Source organism: Lepus europaeus, chromosome 13 (assembly GCF_033115175.1).
Source record: "Lepus europaeus isolate LE1 chromosome 13, mLepTim1.pri, whole genome shotgun sequence".
Classification (NCBI taxonomy): domain Eukaryota; kingdom Metazoa; phylum Chordata; class Mammalia; order Lagomorpha; family Leporidae; genus Lepus; species Lepus europaeus.
In genome coordinates, this window is record NC_084839.1 from 28,063,765 (window position 1) to 28,086,219 (window position 22,455).

At 44.4% G+C, this 22,455-nt stretch overlaps 1 protein-coding gene across 1 annotated transcript in view; it reads right to left on the reverse strand.

Moving 5' to 3' along the window:
- SRD5A2 (steroid 5 alpha-reductase 2) overlaps positions 1 to 22,455 on the reverse strand; it is a 58,496-nt gene that overhangs the window by 7,622 nt on the left and 28,419 nt on the right. Inside the window, exon 2 of the mRNA XM_062209211.1 lies at positions 2,111 to 2,274. Within this exon, the coding sequence (XP_062065195.1) occupies positions 2,111 to 2,274 (164 nt within the window). The remainder of the gene's footprint in view (positions 1 to 2,110; positions 2,275 to 22,455) is intronic.

A 22,455-nucleotide genomic window follows, 5' to 3' on the forward strand; every position in this document is an offset into this window, starting at 1 on the left:
TAAAATGTGGCCTCATTTTGGTGTTTTCCTTGCAAGCTACAGTTTTTTCTAAAACTGAAGGGAGAAGCCCTTATTTTCTAAGTCTGAGAATTGGACTGGGATATGGGAGGAGTATGGGGAGTGTGAGGGGAACCAGCCCTCGTCCAGGGTTTGGGAGGGGGAAGGGCTGTGCTGTTCCCTAGGCCTAAAGGCTGGCCCTGCACATAGCCACACGGTGGAGACAGGAAGGGGAAGCCAGGGGAGCGGGAAGCACCATTGTCTAATAGTTAACTAAACAGATGAACGGGTGGTTAACAGCAAGGCCCTGGCTCCTTCCCAATCAAACCAGGGCTGCCAAACTCAAGACTCAATTCCAACCCCTTCTCCTTTGTGAACCCTCCCAGAGGCTGGAAAGTTGAGGGCATCCCACGACCTAGTCCTGCCAATGAGATGCAAAGGCAGGTCTCCAGGGATGTCCTCTGAAACTCTCTTGCTTTGCTGATGGCCCTGGAGCCTCCACTTCCTCCTCAGTCCCCCTTTGCTTGCCCAGCATAACGCCTTGAGCGGCAGCCACTGCCTTGCAGGTGACCAACATGAGGGCCACAGGTGAGCGTGTTGAGTAGAGATGGGACAGGAAGCAGCCAGGTCCCTAATGGCCCCAGGAAGCAACCAAAGGAATGCAGAAGCCGTCAGCCCTCCATGCTGTGTAAGCAATGTGAATTTTTAATTGTTTAGGTGACCAGTCATTGGTTTGCTGGGACACACTGCGGAGAGCGTTCCTGACCCATGCTCATGAAGGGAATCTGAGGTAGATGAAAGGGCATGGCAATAAAACAGACTGCCACCACTGCCACTTCACACACACACACACACACACATATATATACTGATCACAGCTTTATGTATTTTTAACCACATATCCTGGTGGCGTCTCCACATGTACCATCCACTGGTACAGACAAGGGCCTGGTCTGAGCAGAGCAGAGCCAGGATCAGGGATGGGAGGCCCTGCATCCCAATGGGCACTATGACAATCCAGAACCCTCTCTGTCCCACTGAGTGGCCCAACCCTGCTCTCAACAGAGCGCATTTGGTCCTGATCAAAATGCATCAGAACCCAGGGTCCCTGATTTGGCATGATAGGAAGCAATGACCGCCCCACCCAGTCTACACAAAGGATCACTGGCCTGGGAGAAAGGGCACGGGCAGAGGTTGGGGGGGGGGGGTGGGCACAGGAAACAGAGTGGTGCAGAGACAGAGACGTGCCTGTGTGCCCACTCACTTCGCCTCTCTCAGCCTCAGATTCGTCATCTGTCAAACGTATATTCTAACCGTCACCTATGTTACAAGGGGAGTGCTGAGATCATTCATTCATTAATACTCATTGAGGGCTCACTAGGTACCAAGCACTGTCCCAAGCTCCTGGGCCCCGGAAGTGGCACAGCCAAGGGGTCCCTTGTTAAAGAGCTTGTATCTTAGTGGAAGAATGTAGAAATCAATTAAGATGATTTAAAAAGCGAAGCAAAAGATCACATTACGATCATCACAATGCAGAAAATCAAAGCAAGGTGATGAGACAGGGAGTAGAGAGGGGTAGGAGGTGTCTCTCTTTAGGTAAGTGGCTGGGAAAGTTTTCCCAAAGACTTTGCATTTCTTTTGTGGGTCAAGTAAGGGGAATGCAAAAATGGGACGCAGAGCAACCTGGTAGAGGGACTAGCAGGTACAAAGGTCCAATGCACTTGAAGAGTGAGGTCGGAGCAGGAGATAAGGAGATGAGGACAGGACGACAGGTCAAAAGTCACATCAAGGCCTCAGTGAGCGGGCAGGAGTTTCAAGTGCACCACGAAGCCATTGGTTGCTTTTAAGCAGGTTAGGCATTTCAGTTGATTCTGATTTCAGCTTATTATTTTTGGATTTTATCACTTGTTCCAAAAATGAACAAAGCCAGTACTCAGTGTCTTCCACTATTTGGGACGGGGTGGTCAGGGGAAGTCTCACTGAGGAGGCGTGAGACAGGGTGAAGGGGCTCACCATGCGGTCGCGGTGGTGGAGCGGGGAGAGGGTGAGGTGACTGGGACCCCGGGCAGGGGCGTTGGCTGGCCTGCGGAGGATCGCGTTCAGGTTTACTTACCCAAGCTAAACCTTAGATCCGTGTACCAGGCATCAGGGTAGTCCGCACAGTAAATCAGATAGTAGCCCTGGAGGAACCCATTTCCGATGCAGAAGACAAAGCCTTGGAAAAACAGTGCAGCTGGGAAAGGCCTCCCTCGGGTGAGCAGCGAGTAAATAAACGTCCTGGGGCAGTGGGGAGGAAGGGGAAGATTTTTGTGAACAGAAGACCCAGCAGGCGGGACGGCTGCAGGGAGGCCCTGGGATCTAAGCAATCATTGACACTAATATTTGTCATGTTTCATTAAAATCCACATTAGCCACCACATTTTTTTTTTTTTTTTTTACAATTTCAACACATTTTTACTTATCCCTAAAAAGTTGAGTGGGCATTTAGTCTGGTGATTCAGATGCCAGTCAAGACACCTGCACCCCTCATCAGAGTATCTGCCCCACATTGGAGTATCTGCCCCACATCGGAGTATCTGGGGTCAGGTCCAGTCTCCAGCTTCTGAAACCATTTTCCTGTTAATGCGGACCCCCGGAGACCGCAGTGATGGCTCAAGTCCCAGGCATGTGGGACACAAAGATTGAGCTCCCAGCTCTCAGCTTAGGCCTGGCCCAGCCCTGGCCATTGTGGGCATTTGGGGAGTGGACCAATGGCAGAGAGCTTTGTCTCTCCCAAATAAATATTTAAAAGAAAGCAGGGGTGGACATTATGGCACAGCAGAGTGTCTGGGACCTAATCCTGCCTCTCTTTCTGATCCAGCATCCTGCTCATGTTCATCCTGGGAGGCAGCAAATGATCGTGGTCCAGATACTTGGATTCCTGCCACCCATGTGAGAGACCTGGATGGAGTTCCTGGCTACTGGCTTCAGCCTGGTCCAGCCCTAGCTATTGCAGGCATGTGGGGACTGAATCAATAGATGGAAGATTTATTTATTTATTTATTCTTTTCTCACTTTTGCTCTCTCTCCATGAGAAGAGAAAGAGAACTTTAAAAAATAAATTTGAAAGTCATTTTTTAAGTAAATAAAAACATTTATTTTCATTTTAATTCCATCTGGATGGGATCACATTATTTGATTCTTAAAGAACAGCATCTTATTTCTTAAACTCATCATTATGTTTGAGACACAAACATGATGTGTATAACTACATTCCCTTTATTTCAGTAATTATATGTTATTGTTATGTTTAAATACACCACATCTGTTCCTCCATGTAAATTTGATGAATATTTCTGTTGTTTCCAATGTGGATTATTTTGTTACAATTCCCAACTCTGTCATTTTAATGATTTTCTCATATCTTTTATATATCTAAGTTTATTTTTCTGTAAGAAGTTAGATAAGAATCCAACTTTTTTCTGATGATGATCAATTTACTAAGTATCTCTTCTCTACTGATAGGCAATGCCATTGGAATTATGTCACTAAATTATCCTATGGATTGGTTCTTTTGGATTCTTGGTTCTGCGCCATTGGTCTGGTCCATTGCCAGTATCTCACTGGTTTGATAACTGTGGTCTGTTTTAAACTAACTTATAATATAATGAAATGTTAAATGCTTAAAGGGACAAATGTATTTATCATTGTAGATATTATACAATGTATATGTGTAACAAATCATCACATAGTACTCCACAAATATGCACAGATTAAAAAAGAAAATGTGGGAAAAAAATAAAAATGTTTGTTAACCCTTGGTGAAGTTACTCTTAAATCATTACACTTTGGAGGGTGGATTTGTAGGTTACCCTTGGTTATTTGTTCATGTAAACCATAAGATCAACTTTGAGGTGTTTTGTTGCCAGCAAGAGGGATTATAGTGACGTAGTGTTTGCTGGTTTTGAATTCCTGCGGTTGTAACAGGTGGACCTGGAGAGTCTGCCTCTGCACAGAAAACTCCTTGGGTCTCACCAGCAAGAAGTGTGGAGGAGCACCAAGGCCTAGGCAGTGGTAGGGCCAGGACTGTCCCACTGGAGGGCACCTCTGAACCTCGGGGCAGCTCTGCCATTGTGTTTGTTTAACTACCAGCAGGTCACCCCACGCAGTGACTTTATCTTAAAAGGCTTCCTGATTTCTGGAATGATTGAAGGTTGGTAAGGCAACATCTGATCTAATTTCCTCCTGATTTCACTATTTTCTCTGGGAAAAAAAAAATCTCTTGAGGTATGAAGCAGAGATGAGACATATGCAGGAACCAGGGGCAGGTGTGGGGACAGGAAGGCCCTTGCTTGCTTTCTTTGTCTGAAATATCTGGATTCTTGAGGTCTCCCACAGCTTGCCTGATTTCTAAAATGATGCGATATTGGGGCTGGCGTTGTCAACATCAGCATCCCATATGAGCAGTGGGAAGTTCAAGTTCTGGCTGCTCCACTTCCAATCCAGCTCTCTGCTATGGCCTGGGAAAACAGAGGAAAATGAAGATGGCCCAAGTCCTTGGGCCCCTGCACCCATGTGGAGAACCATGTGGAGTTCCAGGCTCCTAACTTTGGCCTGATCCAACCCTGGCTATTGCAGCCACTTGAGGAGTGAACAAGAGGATGGAAGATTTCTCTATTTTTCTCTCTCCCTCTCCCTAACTCTGTCTTTCAAATAATTTTTTTTAATTTAGTTGACAGGTAGAGTTACAGATAGTGAGAGAGAGAGACAGAGAGAAAGGTCTTCCTTCCATTGGTTTACTCCCCAAATGGCCGCTATGGCCAGCGCTGCGTCAACCCGAAGCCAGGAGCCAGGTGCTTCTTCCTGGTCTCCCATGTGGGTGCAGGGGTCCAAGCACTTGGGCCATCCTCCACTGCCTTCCCAGGCCACAGCAGAGAGCTGGACTAGAAGAGGACCAGTAGGGACTAGAACCTGGTGCCCATATGGGGATGCCAGCACCGCAGGAGGATTAACCTAGTGAGCCATGGTGTGACAATTAACGGAGAGAGTACAAATGGCAGGAGGGCCTCCTAGAGTCTACCCTTCCTCAACAAGCAAGAGAAAGAGCATCGGGGGTAGGGGAAGGAGATCGGAAACAGCTCTCACAGAACTCTGGGCATCAACCAAAGTCAACCAAAGGCTTGCTGCACCCCAGCGAGCATTTAGCCAAGAGCATGACGGGACCTCAGTAAGACCAGCAAGCTCTGTGACATCCCTAATTTTCTGTAGTCCCATCTCCCACTCCCTACCTCTGCACAGCCTTGAAAAAATGGCAGCCCCATTCCCAGGACTGGTGGGAGCCCAACAAGGATGGGGCTCTTTTGAAGCCTCTTGCCCAAGAGAAGTCATGCTCTTCCCTGTCTGCTTTTTCCTCCTCACCTCCCTGGTTCCCAGGCCCTCAGGTGACTGAATCACACCCCTGGCCTTCCTGTCTCCAGCTAGTAGACAGCAGATCATGAGACTTCTTGGTCTCTGTAATCAAGCTGGGCCAATTTCCATGATAAGCTCTTAGATGGAGATGTACATAAGCTACATAAAGATATGCACATCCCTATTGATTGTGCTTCTCTAAAGAGCCTTGACTAATACAAGTGTGATGGACAATATCTCTTTCTTTCATGGTATTGGTGTCTTTAAATTATCTGTGTCTTTTGGGACATCTATAAATTCTGAAAAATTCACATTTCTGTAGAAATAGGAAGTCACCCACAGAGTTCAAGTTTTTAAATGTAGTTGTATAAGACTGAAAGATGGTATTTTCCAGAACTCTGTGTATTTTATTACTCCATCAGTACAAAGATCCGTCCTGCTGCCTTTTCATAGCCCCACGCCTACCCCTGACCCAGTCCCTCGTAACCACTTTCTGTTCTCTTTTTCTGTACTTTGCCGTTTCAAGATTACATAAATGGAATCACTACACATGTAATCTTTCTAAGTTGGTTTTGTTCAGCCAGTGTAATTCCTTCAAGATCCAAATTCTAAGCTAGATTTTTAAGTGGAAAAATGACATAAGTGACAGTATGTACAATGTGCCACCTTTTTGCAATCAGCAAAGGGAAACAAGAAAATGTATGTACATACTTTATCATGTCTTAGGAAAGCTTCATTGGGATCTAACTTACATACATAAAATTCACCTCCTTTACAGTGCATAATTCAGTGACTTTTATGTGTATTCCAAAAGTTGTGCAACCATCAGCACGAACTAATTCCAGAATATTTTCATCATCCCAAAAAGAAACTCGGTACCTGATAGCAGTCAATCCTAATGTCCCCTCCCCTCTGCCCCTAGAAACCACTAATCTACCTTCTCACTCCGTGAATCTGCCTCTGCTGAACATAGAATCATACGATACATGGTCTTGTGTGACTGGTTTCTTTCACTTGGCATGGCATTTTCAAGGTTCATTCCATGTTGTAACATGTGTCACTACACTTCTTTATAGAAGCTAATAATATGCCATTGTATGGAGGTACTACATTTTTTTATCTATCAGTTGATAGGAATTTGTGCTGTTTCCACTTTTTGGCTACCATGAATCAAGTCCCTGTGAACATCCAAATTTTCCACGAGCATATACTTTTGTTTCTCTTAGGTAGACACCTACAAGTGGAAGGTGTAGGTCATACAGTTGAGAATTTGAGGATTTGAAAAACTGCTTAACATAGTAGCCAAATTTTCTTATTTCTGCAAAAAATAAAACCCTTAAAAGGGTAAATAAGAAATGAATTTTAAAAAATACTTCTAGGAAGCAGGAGGAAGGGAGAGGATAAAGACTGCAGGAACTAAAAGGAATTAAACTTCCTGGAATTTATCCTTTTTTATCTAGATTAGAGCTTTGGGCCACAGACATTTCTGTGTGCACTTAAAAACAAAATTATAAGGGCCAACGCTGTGGTGCAGTGGGTTAAAGCCCTGGCCTGAAGCGCCGCATCCCAAATGGGCACCGGTGGCCGGCAACGCAGCTCAGTAGGCTAATCCTCCGCCTGTGGCGCCGGCACACCGGGTTCTAGTCCCGGTTGGGGCGCCGGTTCTATCCCGGCTGCCCCTCTTCCAGGCCAGCTCTCTGCTGTGGCCCGGGAAGGCAGTGGAGGATGGCCCAGGTCCTTGGGCCCTGCACCCCATGGGAGACCAGGAGAAGCACCTGGCTCCCGGCTTCAGATCAGCGCGATGCACCGGCCGCAGCGCACTGGCCACGGTGGCCATTGGAGGGTGAACCAACGGCAAAGGAAGACCTTTCTCTCTCTCCCTCTCTCTCTGTCCACTCTGCCTGTCAAAAAAAAAAGAAAGAAAGAAAGAAAGAAAGAAAGAAAGAAAGAAAGAAAGAAAGAAAGAAAGAAAGAAAGAAAGAAAGAAAGAAAGAAAAGCCAAATGGGCACCGGTTTGAGACCCGGCTGCTCCACCTCCAATCCAGCTCTCTGCTATGGCCTGGGAAAACAGTGGAAGATGGCCCAAGGCCTCGGGCCCCTGAACCCACATGGGAGACCCGGAAAAAGCTCCTGGCTTCAGATCTGCACAGCTCTGGCCATTGTTTTCAATTGGGAAGTGAACCAGCAGATGGAAGATTTCTCTCTCTTTGCCTCTTCTCTCTCTGTGTAACTCTGACTTTCAAATAAATAAATAAATCCTTAAAAAATTATACCAAAAAGGAAAAATCAAATAATACAACAGAAAATAAACTGAAACATGAAATCAACTATACATAAAACTGGTTACACAACCACACATACAAAAGAATCATGTCAAGCGACTTTTGAATGTAATACTCTATATTAAAGTAGATATAAGAACAGAAAGAATGGCAAAGAAATAGCAAAAATTTATTTCATTTGATTCTTATATTACTGGCATTTTCATTTATAAATGAGTTTATGCATATTGTCAAAATGAGCAAAGAAGTAAATAGTCTGTTGTGATTAGGAAGCAAGATTTTCAGTGTCCAGGGCCGGGCACTGTGGCGCAGCAAGTTAAAGCCCTGGCCTGAAGCGCCAGCATCCCATATGGTCACCGGTTCTAGTTCTGGCTGCTCCACTTCCAATCCAGCTCTCTGCTATGGCCTGGGAAAGCAGTAGAAGATGGCCCAAGTCCTTGGGCCCCTGTACCCACATGGGAGACCCGGAAGAAGCTCCTGCTCCTGGCCTCGGATCGGCACAGCTCCGGCTGTTGCAGCCAATTGGGGAGTGAACCATCAATGAAAGACCTGTCTCTCTCTCTCTCTGCCTCTCCTTCTCTGTGTAACTCTTTCAAATAAATAAATAAATCTTTAAAAATAAAAAAAAATTTTTTTTAAGATTTTCAGTGTCCAACAAGAAGATTAAATACAAAATCACAGGGAAATCTATAGCATTAGGTTTGAACTGGAAACACCACTTTCAAGGCATGACTAGAAAATGGGCCCACTCAGAGGCCCTGGAGCAATGACACACCAGCAGCGATGAGCACACTGAGCAACCAGGTCTTTATACCTAAATACCATCCCCTAAAGGAAGCAGGGCACCAAGGAGGAAGAACCAACTGCACGACGGAGGCAGGGAACACACAGAGTGAGAGGTGTTTGAATGTGTTGCAAAGTAAGGAAAGAGTTGAAGACTGAAGGGCAGAGAGCAGGTTGGCAAAGGTAGAAAGATGCCAACTAGAAAGGGGTTCTGAGGGCCAAACTTGAGACACCTTGGCTCACAAAAAGAATCCTGACTAGAGTTAATTATAACCATTGCATGAATAAAAACTCATGGGTCCAAAGTGATAGTTTAAATTTTTTTAAATGTTTGCTACCATTGAACATGCTTATTACACCAAGTCCTTACTCCAATAAAACAATTAAAGGGATAATTAAGCACATCTAGTGTGGCCACCTTCTTAAAAGGAAGTACACATTTCAGCTGCTGAGTAAAAGCTTTTCTGAGGAATAACAGCTAACAAACAGAAGATGAAGTTGAAAGAAAACCTATTATTCACAGGATACCGAAGTATTACCCAACAGATCATGTGCTAATTGCAAGGAAAACATACATTTAAGAGGAAGAGATCTAGAAGTCATCATTTCCACCAAGAGACCAAACATAGCATGGCCAAAAGTGGGAGAATGTGTTACCGTGTGCACGGGGAAGCAGAGGGAGAATTGATGAGTCCAAACCCAGGCTTTTCTAAAAACCCTCTCCTGGAGGCTCAAGAGGTCACAAGAGAAGCACCTGTCAAGGCCACAGCCTCAGTGACCTAAGGACTGCCCACAAGACCCCGCCATCTCCCAGTGATACCTGGGCACCAAGCCTTTAACAAGTGGGTCTTTGAGGGACACCCAAACTAGTGTCCAAATCATAGCATGTAGCATTCTAGACAGGAGACTCAAGGACCATGCCATCACCCTGCGAACTTTCGCTGGTTCCTGGCCTGAATACAATGGTTCTCAGCAGTATTTGGAAGACAGCTGAAGCAGCATGACTACAAAGTGGATATGTAAATGTGATAAGGGAATTGCTATCTTCTTGGGCCATGTGTAGTCAGAGAACACCCTTATGTTTTTTAAAGATTTATTTATTTGAAAGCCAGAGTTACAAAGAGAGAGAAGGAGAGAGAGAAGGAAAGGAGAGAGAAGGGGGGAGGGAGGGAGGGAGGGGGGGAGGGAGGGAGGGAGAGAGAGAGAGAGAGAGGTCTTCCATCCACTGGTTCACTCCCCAATTGGCCACAATGACCAAAGCTGCACCGACCTAAAGCCAGGAGCCAGGAACCTCCTCTGGGTCTCCCACATGGGTGCAGGGGCCCAAGGATCTGGGCCATCTTCCACTGCTTTCCCAGGCCATTCCAGAGAGCTGGATCAGAAGTGGGGTAGCCAGGACTCGAACCGGCACCTATATGGGATGCCAGCACTGCAGTCAGTGGCTTTACTCATTACTCCACAACACTAGCCCCTGAACACCCTTATTCTTATAAGAGCCATGTTGTCACCCTTCCAAATGGATCACCAGAAATAAAATTATTGGGCAGGCATTAGATCTAGTGATGAAGATGCTAGTTAGGATGCCCACAACTCATAGAAGAGTGCCTGGGTTCAATTCCTGGCACCAGAGGCCAATTCCAGATTCCTACCTATGCACACCCTGGGGTACAGCAGTTGTTAGCTCACGTAGTTGAGTCCCTTCTACACACATGGGAGACCTGGGTTGAGTTGCCAGCTCCTGGCTTCAGCTCAGTGAAGTTCTGCAAGCATTTGGGTAGTCAACCAGTAGATGAGCTCACTTGCCCTACCTCTCTCAAATAAATAAGCAGTAAAAAATAAACAAAAGCTCTGATTTAAAATTATTATAAAATTACATAAGCATGAGAAATATAAAACAAAACTTTCAAAATGTTAAGTTGTTGACACTAGGTATTGGGTATACAGATGCTGCATTATTTTTTCAATTTATCTGACTCTGAAATTTTCCATTAAAAAAAATGTTGGCAAAAATAAAGTTATGTAAGAAATCTAGCCAGACAGGGCCTGGCACTGTAACATGGTGGCTAGGGCTGCCACCTGCAATGCCAGCATTCCATGTGGGCCCGGTTTGGTCCTGGCTGCTCCACTTCCGATCCAGCTCTCTGCGTGGCCTGAGAGAGCAGTGGAGGATGGCCCAAGTCCATGGGCCCCTGCACCCACGTGGAAGAACCGGAGGAAGTTCCTGGATGCTGGCTTTGGACCAGCACAACTCCAGCCATTGCGGCCAGCTGGGGAGTGAACCAGTGGATCGAAGACCTCTTTCTCTCCCCCTCTCCCTCTCTCCCTCTCTCCCTCTCTCCCCCTCTCCCTCCCTCCCCCTCTCTCTCTCTCTCTCTCTCTCTCTCTCTCTCTCTCTCTCTCTCTCTCTCTCTGCCTCTCCTTCTCTCTCTGTGTGTAACTCTTTCAAATAAATAAATAAATCATAAAAAAGTTACTGTCACAAAAAGAAAACAAAGAAAAAGGTTTTGATTAAAAAACCATTAGCAATAATTATTTCCATTGGGTATGATTAGGGGTGCTTTTTTTTTCTTACTGCTAATCTACATTTTCTAATTTTCCTAAAATAAATATACATATTTATATATCCACAAATTTCTTATTTTTCTTTTTTTAAAGATTTATTTTATTTATTTGAAAGACAGAGTTACAAAGAGAGGTAGAGACAGAGAGAGAGAGAGGTCTTTCATCCTCTGGTTCATTTCCCAAATGGCTGCAATGGCTGGAGCTGCGCCGATCTGAAGCCAGGAGCCAGGAGCTTCTTCCGGGTCTCCCACGGGGATGCAGGGGCCCAAGAACTTGGGCCATCTTCTACGCACTTGGGCCATCTTCTACTGCTTTCCCAGGCCATAGCAGAGAGCTGGATTGGAAGAGGAGCAGCTGGGACTAGAACTGGTGCCAAATGGGATCCTGGCACTTCTGGCCAGGGCTTTAACCTACTGTGCCACAGCGCCAGCCCCTATTTTTCTTCTCAAAAATATTTTATTAACTTTCTAATTTTTCTAAGCACTGCTCCTGAAGCAGTGCCATGCTGGTCTTGCTGGGTGGCATAGTACCTAGGTTACACATCCTTTGTGTTCTCTCTCTCTCTCTCTCTGTCTCTCCCTCCCCACACCCACTCACATTTAGGTTCCTCTCTCTTCTTCCCCAGGAGCCCTGTATCTGATATCAGCTACAGGGGATCCTACACAGCTGCCAACACAGGATTTAATAGTGCTACCCGGGCCGGCGCCGTAGCTTAACAGGCTAATCCTCCGCCTTGTGGTGCCGGCACACCGGGTTCTAGTCCCGGTCGGGGCACCGGATTCTATCCCGGTTGCCCCTCTTCCAGGCCAGCTCTCTGCTATGGCCCGGGAAGGCAGTGGAGGATGGCCCAAGTCCTTGGCCCTGCACCCGCATGGGAGACCAGGAGAAGCACCTGGCTCCTGGCTTCGGATCAGCGCCAAGCGCCGGCCGCAGCGGCCACTGGAGGGTGAACCAACGGCAAAAAGGAAGACCTTTCTCTCTGTCTCTCTCTCTCACTATCCACTCTGCCTGTCAAAAAAAAAAAAAAAAGAAAAAAGAAAAAAAAATAGTGCTACCCAAATATACCTGCACTAGCCCAATAAGTCCTCAAGTTTATCAGCCTATTAACCAAGCTTCCTTGCCTTACTAAAACTATATATCCATTATAATAACGTGAACTCATAATTCAGCCCTTTCTCTGAGGTCTGTCCCCCTAAAGACACCATCAAACTCTTAGGGTTTCTAGTTAACAACCACAACAAAACTCTTCCAGCTTGCAAATGAAGATGTATCCATAATTTGGGGAAAGCTCCACAATCATATTGAATGTGGTTCCAAGAAAGGCCTTCGGCTGTCCTATTTTTAAAGAACCAATAAATACAGAATACGTATGTTAGTCCACAGTGATGAATGAGTTCATTGACTGACTCTTTCCCTTTTCTTTGCTTATTTGGGCATCACACAGATGGCAACCTAGCAGGGATTACTGCATCGCTTGCTCTCAAACTCAACCCCCAAAATGGTAGGAATGTGAAAATGGTGAGAAGCCCCTAAACAGACTTAAGGCTATGACTGCTGGGTAGGGTGGGGCTGTGGTAACATCCTAGAGTGAAAAGCAGCCTGATCCAGCCTACGAGAACTCTTAAACTCTAATGTCCACCCTACCTTCTGCCTATTGCCATTGTGAGCAGCGACAGCTCAAGTTGCCTGGGATCTATGCAGCCCCACCAAAGGTGGCAGGATTCCTGTTGGGAGGGCCATGATGAGAATAGGCACAGCCTAACCAGCCATTCCTAGGGCATTCATTCCCTCACCAAATCCCCATGGCTAGGCTAGCAGATTGCTCTTCCGGTTGCTACTTTTAAGAGTTTAATGACTAATTGCTTGGATGTCATGGGGCCTTGAGGGACAGCAGTATTGTGGTACTTCAGACTCTCAACTTGAGTGTCATCTCTTCCTCTTTCTTAAGTCCACAAGGAGGAATGCTGGACTTGAGCCCTAACCCAATACACATTACCAGACATTCCCAAGGAGAACTTGACCCACAGACCAAAGTAATTAGACACTTGAGAAGTAAACCTAGAAAGAAATAATCAACAATATCAATAACACATAAAGTATCTAAGTAATATATGTAATAAATATTGAACAAACATCTACTATGGAACATGGAATCGCCACAGCAGAACAGCAATTTCAAATAAGCACAATAAATATCCTCAAAGAAGCTTTTCCTTCAAAGCAGGAAAAGAACCACATAAAATAACTAAATAAGAATGTTAGATATGAATAATGTAATAGTTGAAATAAAGAACGGAATACTTGCAATAAACAATAAGTAGCCCTGAGCAGACAGTTTAGAAAGAACAAGAGACTTAGGATCTCATGCAGGAAAGAAATGACTCATCATCGGTTTTAGACTCAAAGATTTTTATGGTTGGAAATTTTTTTTAAGTCCAAGAAATGTGGAGGTAGAAGAGACCTCAGCAATTCTCAACACTTGCATTTTTCAAATATGAGCAAATGAGGCTTGGGTTATAGAGCAGATTAGGCTGAGTTGAGTCTAAAACACTTATGCAAATCCTCTCTGGATATCATACTGGGTTTAAGACTAAAGAGACTGAATGATATATTTCTAGACCTAAAATTTTATCAAACTCTTTATTTTTATACATGAGAAAACTAGGGCCCAAGGAAATCAAACAATGTATCCAGAATATAGAATTCATTGGTGAGGAGGGTAAGGACAGGATCCAGGTCTTCTGATAAGCCAAATTCTCTGCTCTCAACTTTAATTGGCATTTTCAAAAAGATATCCACTCAGTCCTCTGTAGGTTTCACATCTGTGAATACAACCCGACTAAAAATATTTAGATAGAAATGTGTCTGTACTGAGCACACAGACTGTTTTGGCCATGATTCCCTAAGCATAATAGTAGAACAATCATTCACACAGCATTGATATTTTATTAATCATTATAAATAATCTAGAGAGGATTAAAAGTATATGGGAGGATGCAGAGGCTATATGCAAATACCACATCATTTTATATAAGGAAATGGAGCATCTGTGAGCTTTGGTATCTTTGAACAGATCCCTGGGGGTAGCAAAGGACAACTGTACTGTCAGGCATGGAATTGAGCGATATACCCCAAACAGGGGGTTATACCGTTAAGTAAGTTTGGGACTGGTTACAGCAAACAAACCTAACACATCCACTTACTGCGCTTACTTACACGTTTGCTCTTTCAAGCCTGGACTTGCTGAAGCATGTGGTGACTCTCTAGAAGGGACCTTTCAGGGTGCCACATCCGTCACAGAACTAGAGCTCAACTCCAGAACACTGGCCAAAAAGTGACGGGCACTCCCGCACAAATGAATGGATCCCGAAGCTCTGAGATACGACATTTGATTTTACAGATTTCACGGTCACCTCCCCCCACCCCACCCTCGCCACACACACACGCCAGCTACCTCCTCGCATCTCCAAGGCACTCCTTGCCTGATTTTTGTGTAGACAAACAAGAGAGACATGGCCTGGAGACTGCCACCGATGACCACAGCTGCATTGTGGATATGAACTCCCAGCACCACAGCCTGGCATGTGTTAGATCTCCTCATTGAAAGTCAGTGGTTTCAGGCCAGGGGAGAAGGGCCACCATTATCAGCCTTGCCGGGAAATGGGATGATAACTCCTTCCCTGTCTTCACTCAAGGCTGTGAGGGTGAATGTGGATGATATATGGAGAAGCAGGCTTCAAACTGCAGAGTGATTGCCAAGAGTACAGAGACAGGTGCAGCATCACAGGAGAGGCAGATTTTCTAGACACAGAACATCAAGGTGATCTTGAGGGCCTGCATTTTCCCCCTTAGTTGCACATCTTTCTTCTCTTGGTTCAAAAGCCCCTTGCTCTACCTTCCAGGCCCCTGGCCAGGTGTGAGTCATGGAGACCCTTATTAATCGGTATTAAAGAGCTGAGCAGGAAAGAAAAGTCCGTTGCCTGTGTTTTCTCTACAAGCTAAGTGCTCTCTTCTGCCGCACTTTCTTCTTTACATCTGGACTCTGGCCCCTGTGTCACCTCCAGAATACCTCCAACCCTATTCAATCATAGCAGTGCCTACAATTCATTTCTTTGCATAAATAATTATTTTCTGTGCTTCTAACGTATATCAAAATACACACAAGAGGGGAGAGGAGCTTGAATACCCAGCGCCAGACTGTGCGTAAGTAAATTATATTCTCAAGCACTGTCCCCTTTCCCAGAGTAAAGCAGAACAGACTGGAAATGTAGTGCAAAGGGCACATACTTGCTGGTCCAAAAGGCCTGGCTTGAAGGATTCTATTACTCCATAACTCTGATCCTGGACACATTTCATCTGCAAATGGACGTTAATCATTATTACCTCCTTGGATTCTTGCAGAAATTAAGTAAACATGATACAAGGGAAAGTACCCGGCATTGGATTATTGCTGAATAGTTGGTACTCCTGGCACTGACATCCTGTGAAAACTTCGGGAGCTTTAGTGGTAGCTTAAATTCCCCGAGGAAAGGGCCTTGGAAGGCTACAGAAAAGCATTATACTCCTCTGCTGCCCTGTTTAGGTCAGTGCCAATGAGGCCCCCAAAACAAGCTCAAAGCACAGCCATGTTTCAATTATACCATGCACCTACCCTTACTCTTCGAGCATTTTAAGTCTGAATGCAACACCGATATTCATTGCATCTCATCCAAAGGCATGCATGTTAATCAAGGCAGACTGCCTACTGTAACAACAGCAAAACATCGGAAGTTCAATGTAAGAAAACCTCAGTCTTGCTCTTGCTACAGGGTCGAGCTGTGCAGGGGCAATGCCCTGTTATAGTCAATCAGGATCCAGGCTCTTCCAAATCTTCTGTATCTGGCAATCGAAGGAAGACAGAGAGTGTGAGGGGTTGTGCAGGGCCAGGCTTCATGCCAGAAGTGGCATAGATTATTCCCACGCTCATTCCTTTGGCCCTGGCCAGTTGCAAGGAAGACTGGGTTTCCAGCAGGAAAAGGAGAAGAGGTTTGATAAACACACAGCCCAGGCAGAAGGCTCTGCAAAGCTCAAAGTTTTGGCAAACAAACAACATTCTCCTGAACTGAAAGTCTTCGCTGCTGAGATGAAGGTATACGAAATAGGATGCTTCATCACAGAAAAAGACAAACACGATGAAAAGAAACCCAAGTGACTGGCAATTAGCAGTGTAGAGTTTTAAGGGAGATTCCCCTTCAGATCCCAGACCCTGCAACAACATTCTCCAGTTTGAAACCATACCCCTTTAATTCCCTCCTACACTTCTAACATAGATTTTCATTCTTTTGTATTTACTGTGATACAGAGACTTGCAAGTATTCTGCAAAAATCAAGTTTTCTATCACTGCTAAGTAAATATTCATGTGAAGGGACTCTTATTGGAAAGGGTTAAATGAAATTGCAAATCAAAATTAAAGAAAAAAACCTTGAAAATTACACATCTTGCATATACCTACTGATATTTAACTGAATCTTCTTCAAATATAACTGCAATTGCTAAGATTATCAAGCCAATGGAAGATTTTTCACTATATGAAATTTCAAACTTCATTGTCAATCAAAATGGATTCAACTTCTATATATAAATACAAGGCTGCCAGGCCTTATAGACCGTTGCTTTGCGTGATAGTAACTCCTTCCCTGACCCCATGTCCTCTTTCATCCACTCCCCCACCTTTCTGCTTCCCTTTATAGAGTCATCTTCGTTTACCATTTCCGTGTTTCTCTTCTCCTTTCTGCCAGCCTTCACCCCAGAGGAACAGGTCTTGGTGAGGCCATCAGAGACCATATTTCGAAACTCAAAGGAGCCAGTTTTCAACTCCTCTTGCTGGGCAGTTATTCATTCCCTCCTTTTGGAAACGCTGTCATCACTTAGCTTCCAGCCCACCACTCTGTCCTGGTTCTACTTCATTGATTTGTCCTCATTCTCCTTTGCTGCTTTCTCTTATCTTCCTGAATTCTAAATCTCGGAGACCACAGAGCACAAGACTCTTGTCTCCTTTATCTACAGTCGCTACCCATGTGATCACATCTGTCATCGTGCATCGTTGTTACTGTCTGAAAGTGTCCCTCAGCATTCGTGGGCTGGAAATTCCATCTCAATGCAGCAGCGCTGGGAGGTGGGGTCTGCAGGGGAGTACTTAGGTCACCAGGGCTCTGCCCTCATAAAGAGATGAATGCCATTTAGAAGGACTGGTGCTCTGCTCTTTCATGTCCTCCTGCCTCCTGCCTCCTTCTTCAGTTACCCAGCCTCAGATTTGCTCTTATAGACCAGCTGTTATAAAATTACAACTTCCAGTTTTACATCCCCACACAAGATGTCTGCAGTCCTTGAACTCAGACTCACATAGCCAGCTCCCTACCAGATGTCCACATTCATGGATGTTTCAATATCAATACATATAAAATATCTAATTCCCTACCATTCTCAAGTCCCTGAGTCTTAGCCAACTCAGTAGATGTTGTTTGTTTTTTCCAATTGCTAATTTGCCCAGAATAAAGACTTTAGGCCACTCCTCTCTCATGTATTCTCCCTCTCTCTCCACTAAAATCTATTAGCAAACCCTGTCCAATCTCTAGAATATCTCCAGAATATGACCATATCTCACCAACTACACTACTCAATTGGAATCCAAGCTATCATTAAGCTGCTCCTGGCTATTTGCAAAATCCCTCTCACTTGACCGCCACACTTCCCTCACTATCATCCACGCTCAAGGCAAGTAAAACTTGTAAATAAGTAAAGCTATAAACAGAACAAGTAAAGCTATAAGCTGGATCATATTACTTCTTTATAAAAATTCCCCAGGTTTTTATGATTTCCTTGAAGACTCTCTAATGTCTGGGTCCCCCACTATTTCTCTGAACTCATCTACCACTTCTCCCCTGTTCGCCTCACTCCACGCACCCTGGCCTCCTTGCTGCCGCAGATCTTTATCAGCTCCCTGGAGAGCTCTTCCCAGATGTGCATGGGGCTCCTCCCCACCCCTTGTTTTTAAATCTGCTCAATGTTAGCTTCTCTGGCCACCCTACGTACCATACCAGATCTGCAATGCTTTCAGGGCTTGTCCTCATTAACCAGCCTTACTTTTTCCAAGAGCACTTTTCTGTACCTAACAGGTTATAGTTAGCTTGTTAATTACCTCCTCCCACAAGAATGTGAGATCCATAAGGAAAGAAATATTCTCTGCTCATCATCCATAGTACCTTGAACAGTGCCTGGCACACAGTAGGTCTACAATGAAGACTGAATGAAAAAGCCACTCATATGCTGTAAATAGTAGATATGATAAGCATATAACTTCTCAATTATATCCTATTAAATATGTATCATCACTTTCACTTCCTGGAAGGGGAAGTGGATATACTTTGCCCCTATCCCTCCTGCTGCATGTAACTAACTCCCTGGACATTATATAGAAAATAAACAGAAGAAGATTCTGAAAGGTGCAGAGACAGGCACACAGTCCCTTTTCATGGAAAACACAGTAGTGAGTTCCTTAGGTTTTCTTTTGGCTTCAGACAAGCTAGACTTGGAGCTGAGGAGGTTTGCAACCATGAAACACAACAGGCACAGATGAAAAAGCCCAACAAAGCTTGCTCTGCCTAGCCAAGGGACCAAACAATGGGGCAACCTAAAAGACATTGAGTTTTAGAAAACAAATGCTCTCCAACAATCAACACTCGGGGTGGGGGTGGGGTTTGGGATTGGGGGGGACTATGGTCCCATTCGCCCACCCCACCAGCCAAGTGTGATAGGAGTCTCAACTTTTCCCTCATCAACCGTGACAGGCACTCCCAGCTTCTTCTAGGGTGTCCGAGAAAGCCAAGGAGGGATCCAGCACTTTGATTCCTTCTGGGAAGTAACAAGGGCATCCGACCTCCCCACAGCGTTAGCAGAGACCACGCTGGGGCTGGGACTTTTTAACCCCATATCCTTGTCTTGGCCTGGGTGGTAATGGAGAAGTCCTCTTAGAGAAATGGAATATCCAACCTTCCCAGCAGTAATGGGGCTGCCGCTCACATACTACCTGGTGTCGGTAGAGGCCATTTGGAAGAAGAAAGGAAACACTCTTGGTTCTCCCAGCCAGACAAATAACAGTGGAGGACTTGGAGGGGCCCAGACTCCATCCCCCTGTGGTAACACAGGAACCTCCACATTCGCATGTCAGGGCAGGTCTTCCACCCCTATGACAAAATACTGAAGTGGTGCCCTCTTCCCTGCTGTTAGCAGTATGGGAGGCGGCCAGATAAAAGTTGGAACAAGATCCAGTCTCATAACAATGCCCAGGATGTCCATGTTTTCACTGAAAATCACTCATGGGCCAGCATGGTGACACAGCAGGTAAAGCTGCTGCCTACAATGCCGGCATCCCATATGGGCTCTTGTTCCTATCCCGGCTGCTCCACTTCTGATCCAGCTCCCTGCTAATGGCCTGGGAAAAGCAACAGAAGATGGCCCAAGTGTGCGCCCCTGTCACACTTGTGGGAGACCCAGCTAGGCTCCTGGCTCCTCACTTTGTCATGGCTCGGCTGACCATTGTGGTCATCTGGGGAGTGAACCAGCAAATGGAAGATCTCTGTCTCTCTATAACTCTGACTTTCAAATAAACAAATCTTTAAAATTAAAATCAGGGCCAGTGCTGTACCATAACAGGTAAAGCCACTGCCTGCAGTTCCAGCATCCTACAGTTCCAGCTGCTCCACTTCTAATCCAGCTCTCTCCTGTGGCCTGGGAAAGTAGCAGATGGCCTAAGTGCTTGGACCCCTGCACCCATGTAAGAGAACTAGAAGTTCCTGGTTCCTGGCTTCAGACCAGCTCAGCTCTGGCCATCTGGGGAGTGAACCAACAGATAGAAGACCTCTTTCTCTTTCTCTTTCTCTTTCTCACTCTTCTCTCTCTCTCTCTCTCTCACTCTCTCACTCTCTCGCTCGCTCTCTGCCTCTGCCTTTCACATAAATGAATAAATCTTAATAAATAAATAAATTTATCACTTAGGCCTATGCTGGGGCACAGTGGGTTAAAGCCCTGGTCTAAAGCACTGGTATCCCATATGGGCGCCAGTTCAAGTCCCAGCTGCTCCTCTTCCAATCCAGCTCTCTGCTATGGCCTGGGAAAGCAGTAGAAGACAGACCAAGTCCTTGGGCCCCTGTACCCACATGGGAGACCCAGAAGAAGCTCCTGGCTCCTGATTTCAGATCGGCTCAGCTCCAGCCATTGCAGTCATTTGGGGAGTGAACCAGCAGATAGAAGACTTCTCTCTCTTTCTCTCTCTCTCTCTCTCTATAACTCTATCTTTCAAATAAATAAAAACAAATCTTTAAAAAAAAATCACTCATCCTACCAAGAACAAAGAGGATCATAAACTGAATGAAAAAATAATAAACACCAATATATTATATAATCCAAAATATGTGGAGAAGAATATTTAATAAGACAATTACATTAGAAATGATGGAAATAAAGCAGTATAAGATACAAGTGACACATAAAGCAACAGAACATAGAAGAGATATTTCAAAAAATAAAGTAAGTAAATCCAAACAGAATTCTAAAAAAAGTTCAAGTAATCTATAGGAATCAGAAAAAGAGAAAAAAGAAATGGAAGAAAAACAGGAAGAAAAAGCAGAAAACAAAAAATAAAAGACAAGCATTATTATATCAAAAATTACAACAAATGTAAATTATCTAAATATAACAATTGAAAGAATTGACTAAAGCATTATTGAATTATATATAGCAAGGATAAAACTTTCATGAATGTCTATTTATCCAACATTAGTCAAAAGAAAGTAAGGAGAGGATTCTAGGAAAAGAGCAGAATCTGTCTCCCCCCCTTGATAACAATTACACTGGAAGAGTCTGCTTTGGAAATGGTGAATTTATTGAAGATTTTCAACTTCCAGCAAAAGGCTTGATGGTAAATTGTGCTCAGTAGCAGCTACTCATTCCCTAGCCCCACAGCAGGCTGCTGTTCATATGTTTCTGGAACACCTAACACACAGCTTACAGGAGGCAGGGTAAGCAAAACAAAAACAAAAACGAAGAAAACCCAAAACCTGCCCTCCAGATATCAGAACTGTGTGCTTGGGTCACACCTCTGCTTCAGATCACAGAGGTGCAGAGACAGAGCTGGGAGGCTATGGTTTTGCACCTCCCTTCATTGTAGCAAAGCCTTCTGTCACTGGCTGGAGTGACTCTCAAAGGACTTAAAGGGCCAAGCCCTCCTTTTCTCCCTTGATGTTCCTCTCTTTCCCCTTTTGGCAGCCAGACATTAAAAATGAGTTTGTTTGAAAACAACTGAATATACAGAGACACATGACCAAGGAAAGACACACACTTGAAAACACCTTATGTTGACACCTGATGGTGTAAAGACAGCCTAAAACAACAAAAACAAAATAACAAAAACAAATAAGCAAATCTTGAGGGAGAGAATCTGAGTTCCAGAGTCACAACATTATAAAATTTAAATGCCCAGTTTTCAGAAACTAAAAAAAAAAAAAAAAAAAAAAAAAAAAAAAAAATCACAAGGTATTCAAAGAAAGGAAACATGGCCCCTTTGAAGGAAAAAAAATTAACAGAAACTGTCCCCCCAAAGGTCTAATGACAGCTCTCCTCAACAAAAATTTTAAAACCACTGTCTTGAATGTATTCAGGGAAATAAAAAGTGGAGAGAGTCAAGAGAACAATGTATGAACAAGATGTCAACACCAATTAAAGAAACTGAAAACCTAAAAAGGAATAAAAAATTCTGTAGCTGAAAAGTACAATAAATGAAACAGAATATTCACTATAGCTATGCAAAGGCAGGTTTGATCAGACACAAGAAACAATCAACAAACCCAGATAGGACAATGGAAATTATTAAGTCTGAGGAAAAGGAAGAAAAAATAGTTAGAGAAGTAAACAGAACCCAAGGAACTCTAGGACATCATCTCTCCCAGGATGAGAAGAGAGATGCAGGGGCAAGCAGACGATCTGAAGAAACAGTGGCTGGAAATTTCCCCAATGTGATCAAGGACGTGCATATAAACATCCAACAATCTCAATAAACCCCAAGTCAGATGAATTCACAGAGATCAGCACTGGCTTACATGACTGTCAATCTTCCCAAAGACAGAGAAAAATCTCAAAAGCAGCAGCAAAGATCCTACTCACCATCTCTCCCTCTCTCTCCCTTTTAAGTAAAATGACAACAAAAATTTTAAAAGAATATAGAACTTCTAAAACTTAACAACAAAATAACTGATTAAAAATGAGCAAAGGACTTACAGACCTTTCGCCAAAGAAAACCAACAAATGACCAATGAGTGCATAAAAAAATGCTCAACATAACTAATCATTACAGAAGTGAACATCATAAACACAATAAAGTACTACTTCACAACGGTGATGGTAACAAAG